Here is an 8,912-nt window from a genome sequence, read left to right as displayed (position 1 = left end):
GGAAGAGGAGGGAGGGGAGGGGTAGAGGGAGGGGGAAGGAAGGGAAGGGAAGGGAAAGAAAAGAAAGAATTTGGCACTGAAATGTTTTGGTAACCCGAAAGAAACCAGTAGTACATCTAGAGTGTAACAGTCATCAGGTACTGAGAAAACGGAATGAGATGAGGCTAGAGAGATAGGGAAGGGCAGGTCATATAAGTTCTTATAGGTCCACAGTAAGGAGTTTGATTTTTTTTTTTCTTTTGTAGTTGTATTTCTAAATGCAATTAGGAGCCTCTGAAGGGATTTAAACAGCAAAGTTATATAATCTGATTTAACATTTTAAAATACTCATTCTGGCTCCTGCATGGAGAATACATTATAATGGAACAACAGTAGGTACAGGGAGATCAATTAGGAGACACGAAATGATGGTGAGATGAAAAGACGTAGGATATAGTTTAGATACAGGAGCGACAGAACTTGCTGATGAACTGGCATGGGACTTGAGGGAAAGGAAGGAATCAAGAATAACTCACAAGTTATTCAAAAAAGCAAATGGACCAAGAGGGAGCCAATTAGGGAACAGGAAGGGTAGGAGGCTGCATTAAGTTTTAGTTTGAACATGTAAATTTACAATGTACAACAATAGGCCAGGTGCAGTGGCTCATGCCTATAATCCCAGTATTTTGGGAGGCCAAGGCGGGAGGATTGCTTGAGGTTAGGAGTTCAAGACCAGCCTGACTAACATGGGGAAACCCCATTTCTACTAAAAATACAAAAATTTGCTGGGTGTGGTGGCAGGAACCTGTAATCCCAGCTACTTGGGAGGCTGAGGCAGGAGAACTGCTTTATGCTTTAACCCAGGAGGCAGAGGCTGCAGTGACCTGAGATCATGCCACTGCACTCCAGGCTGGGCGACAGAGTGAGACTTTGTCTTTAAAAAAAACAAAAGATGTACAACAGTAACAAAAAAATACTGTCAAAATAGCAGTCAAACACAGGGTCTGGAACTCGGGGTAGAAGATCAGACTGCTGATATATATTTGTGAGTCATCAATTTACGAGAAATATTAAAAGCTATGGGGAACTGACACAATCACCCAGAGAAAGAGCATATGAAGAGAAAAGGGACAGAACTAAGGGGTTCGATTATAATATTCAGAAGGAGATAGAACAAGAAACATGAACAATAGTTACTGAAAACCCACCAGAATTAGTAAGAGTAAATAGGCAAATATGGTATCATAGATGCCAAGAAAGGAAAGTGTTTCAAGGAGGAGTGACAGCCTATGTTAAATGCAACCGGGTCGAAAAATCTAGTAAGGTACTAACAGAGAAATATCCTCTAAACTGGTAAATGTCACTGGTGACTTTGATTAAAAGTTTCAGAGAAAACGGGTGTTGAAAAGCAGATTGGGGTTGGTTAATAAGGATAATAAGATGATAATAAGGTCAATAAGAAGGATGGCAAGAAAATGGAGATAGCATCTATCAACAACTCTTCTGAGGATTCTCATTATGAAAGCAGCAGACAAGGCAATAGCTGAAGGGGAATGTGAGATAATTAAGACAAAATTTTTAAAGAAAAGAGATAATAAGAGCATGTTAAGGCCAAAAAAACCAATCTGGCAAAAAAAAAAAAAAGGCAATGATAATGCAAGAGAAGAGGCAAAGTCTTTGAGAAGCTGGAAAGGGATGGCAACTACATTGACTAGCTTTTGATAGGAGCAGGCACATTTCTTCCAAAATGTGTTTCTGCTTCTATCACAATGTAAGTACAGATGTTGGAAAGCTTGGAAATTATTGATAGTAGGAAAATGAGTAATTTTCTTTTCACTGTGAATGAAAGGTTAGACTCTGGAAGTGGGGCAAGGATGAAGGGGAGTGTTAAAGTTTGAGAGACATGAAGGTGTAAAATAGTCATTTTGTACAGCTGGAGAGCAACAGTGTGAGACTGCTCTGATGCAGTGTTGAGCACCCATTGAAATTTGTGGTCATAACTTTCTTCACTATCATTCAGTGATTCCACTGTAGACTAAGAGAAGGCAGACAGTTAAGTTCAACTAGCGATGGAGCACAGCAAATTTTCATATTCCCATTGTCCCTTTCTTTGATATCAGTAAAAATGATGGAGGACATGTAAAGCAAAGGGATAAACACTTACATAAAAAGGTATCCACAGCAAGGCGAGTATAGATAGAAGCATACTTTATCATTTTCTCTATCTCTATGCAGGGAAATAATAGAAATCATGGTCCTAAGCTGACACTCCCATCTACTACATTCACCCAATGGACAGTTCCCAATATTCACAAACACATTTGGACTTAGGTTATGGCAAATGCAAAAGAGACTGGAGAAAAAACAAAAACAGAAACAAAGCCCTTACTGCTGAACTGTTGAACTCCAGAATAAAGAAAAAGCTGTTATCAGAACAATTACAGACATAACCTTGAGATGTTATATCTAACACCAAATCATTTATCTCAATAGTGATACTGTCTTGATAACATGGAAATATTCTAATTATCTATAGCATAGTCAACCAAAATTCTCTCAATAATCTCCCAGTTAAAAATATTTCCTTACTTTCTATAAATAATTTATGAGTAAAAGTACTGAGTAGTGTTTCAACAATCATCACATGATCACCAAAAATATCTTTTCTTCAATAATTCAAATGACTGTCACATTTAATACTTACATTAAATATTGAAAGGAATTTAGCAATTTGAAATGCAGTATTAAAATGCATTAAATAGCTTTAAAAAATAAAGTTCCAGGCTGGGCGCTGTGGCTCACGCCTGTAATCCCAGCACTTTGGGAGGCCGAGGTGGGTGGATCACGAGGTCAGGAGATCGAGACCATCCTGGCTAAGATGGTGAAACCCTGTCTCTACTAAAAATACAAAAAAAATTAGCCAGGCGTGGTGGCGGGCACCTGTAGTCCCAGCTACTCGTGGGGCTGAGACAGGAGAATGGCATGAACCTGGGAGATGGAGCTTACAGCGAGCACAGATTGCGCCACGGCACTCCAGCCTGGGCGACAAAGCGAGACTCTGTCTCAAACCAAAAAAAAAAAGTTCCACATACTTTACTCATAAATATGTTTAAGAAACAACTAGAATTAGCTGAGATTCAGTGGAAGCTGAATGTAAGCTTGAGTCTTCTTGATAAGTTTTCCTAAAAACTTATAATTGATCAAAATGTTCAAGAATATTTCCAAAAATGCTATCACTTTAAAAATTCTTGCTTTTCCCAATTTTACCTGCTTTGAAACACAAACTTTTAACGACTTCTGCCCTTAACTCCCAAATCTTCCAAAATATTTTATTTTTCCATAAATTAAAATGCTATGTCGACTGAGTGTGAAAACCTTGATTCTGTAGCTCAGCTTTAGCTTATTATTATGGATAAAATACATACAGTGTTAACAGTTATGTAATTGACTCTGGCTTTTATTCCCATAGAAACTGAAAATGAATTACTAAACGTGGTATATACCGATAAAAGAGTGCTTAAATTAAAACATCCCATATTTGGTAATCTGGCATTAGTTTCCAGAGATGTAAGAATAAAGTGACAGCTTGGCAGCTAAGCTGTTAGAAATTTTTTTATAGGTTTCAGCTTAGGCCTGCCAGCTCATATTTCTAGTTGCTAATAATTCTGGCTCTATATTGAGTAAAATTCTTCCTTAGAAGGACGAAAGAAAACTATGAATAAATATCTTATTGGTTTTTATAATTACATGTATATAGTTTAAAGTGCCAAGTAAACTGTAGATACATCTGTTGAAAATTACTATTATAAATACTAGCACATTCTATAGTTAGGGGAAAAAAGTTGACCATGAGGATTTATAATACTGGGAAGAAAATAGCATTTTAACAGAATGTAGAGGTTTTTTTCACTAGCATCAAGTATCAAGATAAGCATTTTTTCATGTAAATACTGGAGAAATAAATTTTTTGCTAAATTATATGTTGTTGACAAAATACCATATCAAATCCACTATAGAGAGTATATTAAAAGTACTGCATTATTTGAGGGAAAATAATCAAGAATACAGGCAAAATGAAACTAATACTGATATTTTCATAATCACTTTAATATAGACATAAAACCAAACAAATCTAGAAGATATTTTGGTCTCTAATAATCTATAAAATAATATTTAAGTCAGGCACATTAAACTATGTCAAAACACTATCTTTTGGTACCTGTACTTTTAAAATAATTGTTTCATATAAATTGAAGATTCCTGCTATTTGTTAAAACTCATGCAAGTAAGACATAATTTTTGTGCTTAAGTTACATAACCATATATTACATCTCATTTTGATCATTTATTCCAACAAGAAGTTGATGTGATTTAGTATCTTTCAAAATAGCCAGTAAAGAAGTTTTCATTATCAAAAATCATGAAATGAACCACAGCATACTTAGAGAGGAATATCCTCACCAGACTGATGATGTGTGTGGTGTCCAGATGCCTCAACAGACTGCTTTTGTTCACTGTCTGGAGAAGATAGCAAAGGAGTAGAATGAGGGCTTTCTGTGGGAGATGATGTCGAATGAGCCTGAGCTGACGTTGTAGAGGATGTAGAAGGCTGAAGAAATTGTTCAGGTGGTGTATCTACTTCCATTGCAGTTTCACTCACTTCCAAATCAGGACTTGATGGGACCGTAGGAAGAGTTGAAATATCTGATTGACTTGTTCCACCTTCAAAACACAGATTAACACAAATTCAAATTTTAAATATTTTCCAAAATCAGCAACTCTGAACAGATACATTCAGAAAACACATTTATATTTACACACACAAATATGTGATTTCAGTGATAATAACCACTGGTGATTTGGTCCATTTAACAAAATAGGCCAGTCAAGAGGGGTAAAAATTTATCTACAACATATTCCTGTTAAAGCAATCAATCTTTCCAATTACATAAAACTTGTTTATACAAAGAATTTTAAATATTTCCATTCTCAGAGCGCATTAAAAAAACACTTAAAATGGGGAATCTCAGATTCTTTTACTTTACTTTGAGAAAAGCAAAAGATATGCACTAGGTCTAATGGCACCAGAAGGGACAAATTATGTCCAATACCTTTTATTCTCTACTACTTCACACCATACAATAAGAACCTTGTGATTATTACAGATGTAAAACATAGTATAATTTACATGATATAAATAAAAACTGGCTTTCATAAGTAGTTTTTGCCAGCTTTCTGATGACTTTAATTAATATGAAAAATTACCTCTGGGTCGAGATCTTCCTCGTCCTCTATTGCTTTGTGCAACCTCACTTGCTTCTTCGAACCATCTTGATAACATATCAGACATTCTCTGCATCAATGACACATTGGGACTCTGCTCTCCTATTACAATATAGGTCTTATCAGTGAGTTTAGTAACGAGTCAGAATCTTTCATTAATACAAAAACCTAGATCTGAAGGGCTTTAAAATGAAAGCATTTTTTTAAAAATCAAATTTCCTAAATAAATTGTACGAATATATATAAATCTATTAGAGCTTTCATCACATTTTATAGTAATTGTTTTATGAGTGACTCTCCATGTGTATGGTAAAGTTTCTCGAGAACAGGGTTCACCTCTCACTTGTCTTTGCTTATTCTTAGGTACCTCTAAACCTCCCACCTCCTACCTCAACCTAAATTTTTAGTTCTAAGAGTACCCAGCCAAGAAGAGCTCATGAATTCTAAGTTTAATAAATTAAAAGAAAGGTTTTCCCTCCCCCTAAAGCATTATAATGAAGTACAGACACAAAATAGCCTTATGTTTTCACATGAAGTTTCCTTAAAGTCAATTTATTTTCATCATCATTTACTATAAGAAAATTTCAGATATTTGAAATTAACTGGAACCACAAAGTATTTTGTCTCCTTCCTCACTCCTTTTCCTTCTGCAAGTAAACAAGTTTTTCCAAGGGCATTTTCAAATTAAAAGTGTAATGTCAAATTCAAAATGTGACAACTCTATTCAATAGTCTTATAATTTAAAATGAAAATCGGTTCTCCTCATATTTTCTGTGAAATCAGAGTTTCTTTTACACTTTACTGCCTTTATATAATGTAGCTCATATATTGGGGAATATGCTTTTGATCACAAAAGATGTTTCAGAGGTCATTACAGTAAGATTTTGGTTACAGACCAATTTAATAAAACATAATTATACAGAATTATAATTCATAGATTAATTATATTTTCAAGTGTGCTATCTTAAAGCTCCCAGGGTAGTTTCTTATGCTTATCAAAGGCACTTGATAGAAAGAAAAAATATTTTATGTGCTAATATAAAACCCTTAGGCTGAGTTTTCATTTCTCTTAATATCTAATAGAAAGGCAAAAATTGAGAAGTCTGACAACACTCAATGTACTATGGGACAATGGGCATTCTTATACTTTCAGTGGGAATGTAAATTAGCACATCTTTTTTGGAGAGTAATTTGATAACAACTACCAAAATTAAAAGGTACTTATCCAGTGACTCAGCCATTCCACTTCTAAGAATTTATCCTAAGATATATTTGCATAAGTATACTTTTATGTACAAGAATGGTCTTTACAGAATCATTTATAATAGTGAAGAAACTGGAAGTTAAAATATTAATTTTAAAATACCATATACAAGGAAAAGCTGACCAAAGCATAGTTACCATCTCGTTCTCGTTCACTCTCCGGCCTTGCTCTGGGTCCAGTATCTGACCAATCACCACGAAGTCTCAAACGCTTAACTGGTGGTTGTCGCAACTAAAACATAAGAACGGGTAAATTCTATGTAAGTTTAAAATTCACCTACTCTACTTTCTTTCTATGTAAGTTTAAAATTCATCTTGAGCCTTAGTTTTCAACTGTGATGATAAATATAGTCTAGGTAAATTACCCACATACCTAATTAATAATGGGAGTCCTCATTATTTTTACTTATTATTGACAATTTACTCTTCGATTCCCAAACAGAATCTATTCCAACCCTTTATGACTTGCCTCAGGCTATCTATTTCATCCTGCTGCCCTCATTCTTGCCCTCTAACAATTTTTCCTCCTACTTCAGAGAAAACAAAAGTGACATCATTTTCTTCAGCTGAATTCTACAAATTAAGCCTACATCTACAACTTTGTAACTCCTTCCAGCCTTTCTTGAAGAGTGTATCATTTATTCTTCTTAAGCCTAATTTCTCCATCTGTGCTTTTTATTTCATTCCTTCAACTCCTTGAGTATCCTGCTTGACCCATTATTCTCTCTTTTCTATACCTACATTCATTTTCTCTCTCAGTTCTTTGTGGCAACATGCTAAAGGTTCTTATCATTTTAAAGGGAAAAAACAATATTTCAACTTCATAAAACCTCAGTTTTACAGCTACAGTCCTTTCTCTTGCTATCACTTTACTCAAGCTTCTTGAGAAAATTCTATATTCAATCTACCACTCCTCCTTCAATCCATTGTAGTCAATCTTTCCAATGATATCCTATCTTTCCACTAACTTCATTCTCACCAGTCAGCAGTGAATGACCAATTGCCAAGTTCATTGATCAATTATAAAAATGGTCAATAGGCCGGGCGCAGTGGCTCAAGCCTGTAATCCCAGCACTTTGGGAGGCCGAGACGGGCGGATCACGAGGTCAGGAGATCGAGACCATCCTGGCTAACACGGTGAAACCCCGTCTCTACTAAAAATACAAAAACTAGCCTGGCGAGGTGGCGGGCACCTGTAGTCCCAGCTACTCGGGAGGCTGAGGCAGGAGAATGGCGTAAACCCAGGAGGCGGAGCTTGCAGTGAGCTGAGATCTGGCCACTGCACTCCAGTCCGGGCGACAGAGCGAGACTCCGCCTCAAAAAAAAAAAAAAAAAGACTCTGAATTTAATTGACAAATGTTATGTGTATTCTGACTGCTTCACTGACCAGCTGTTTCCCCATGTCTCTCCCTCTCCTTGAGTCTTCCAATTCCCTGAGACACAACAATAATATTGAAATTAGGCCATTTAATAACCCTACAATCGCCTCTAAGTGTTCAAATGAAAGGAAGAGTCATATGCCTTTCACTTTAAATCAAAAGCTAGAAACGATTAAGCTAAGTGAGGAAAGCATGTTGAAAGCCAAGACAGGCCAAAAGCTAGGCCTCTTACACCAAACAGCAAAGTTGTAAAAGCAAAGTAAAAGTTCTGGAAGGATCTTTTAGAAGTGCTACTCCAGTGGACGTATGAACGATAAGAAAATGAAACAGCCTTATTGCTGATATGGAAATAGTCTGAGTGGTCTAGAAAGAAGATCAAACCAGTCATCACATTCCCTTAAGCTAAAGCCTAACCCACAGCAAGGTCCTAAATCTCTTTAATGCTATGAAAATGAGAGAGGTGAGGGAGCTACAGAATAAAAGTCTGAAGCTAAGAGGGGTTGGTTCATGCAGTTTAAGGAAAGAAGCTGTCTCTCTATAACATAAAAGTACAAGATAAAACAGCAAGTCCTGATGTGGAAGCTGCAGCAAGTTATCCAGAAGATCTAGTTAAGATAATTATCAAAGTGGCTACACCAAACAACAGATTTCCAATGCAGATGAAACAGCCTTCTATCAGAAGCAGAGGCCATTTAGGACTTTTACAGCTAGAGAGGAGAAGTTGATGCCTGGCTTCAAACCTTCCAAGGACATGCTGGTTCTCTTGTTAAGGGCTTATGCAGTGGTGACATTAAGCAGAAGCCAATGCTCATTTACCATTCTGAAAATCCTAAGGCCCTTAAGATTTATTTTTAATTGAATCTGCTCTATAAATGGAATAACAAAGCCTGGGTAAGGGCACATTTCTTTACAGCATGTTTTACTGACTATTTGAAGCCCACTATTGAGACCTACTGCCCAGAAAGAAAGATTCCTTTCAAAATACTACTGGGCACTGACAATGCGCAC

At 36.2% G+C, this 8,912-nt stretch overlaps 1 protein-coding gene across 4 annotated transcripts in view; it reads right to left on the bottom strand.

The window, feature by feature from the left end:
* DCAF6 (DDB1 and CUL4 associated factor 6) overlaps positions 1-8,912 on the bottom strand; it is a 142,999-nt gene that overhangs the window by 65,315 nt on the left and 68,772 nt on the right. For all 4 annotated transcript variants that reach the window (XM_011933405.1, XM_011933404.1, XM_011933406.1 and 1 more), the window contains 3 exons: positions 6,664-6,757; positions 5,245-5,364; positions 4,441-4,701 (listed from right to left, as the gene is read on the bottom strand). In XM_011933405.1, coding sequence (XP_011788795.1) covers positions 4,441-4,701; positions 5,245-5,364; positions 6,664-6,757 — 475 coding nt within the window. The remainder of the gene's footprint in view (positions 1-4,440; positions 4,702-5,244; positions 5,365-6,663; positions 6,758-8,912) is intronic.

The sequence above is a fragment of the Colobus angolensis genome, unplaced genomic scaffold (genome assembly GCF_000951035.1).
Source record: "Colobus angolensis palliatus isolate OR3802 unplaced genomic scaffold, Cang.pa_1.0 Scaffold126, whole genome shotgun sequence".
In the NCBI taxonomy this organism is placed as follows: domain Eukaryota; kingdom Metazoa; phylum Chordata; class Mammalia; order Primates; family Cercopithecidae; genus Colobus; species Colobus angolensis.
The sequence above is the reverse complement of the archived record's forward strand: the minus strand, read 5'-3'. Positions and strand labels throughout refer to the sequence as shown.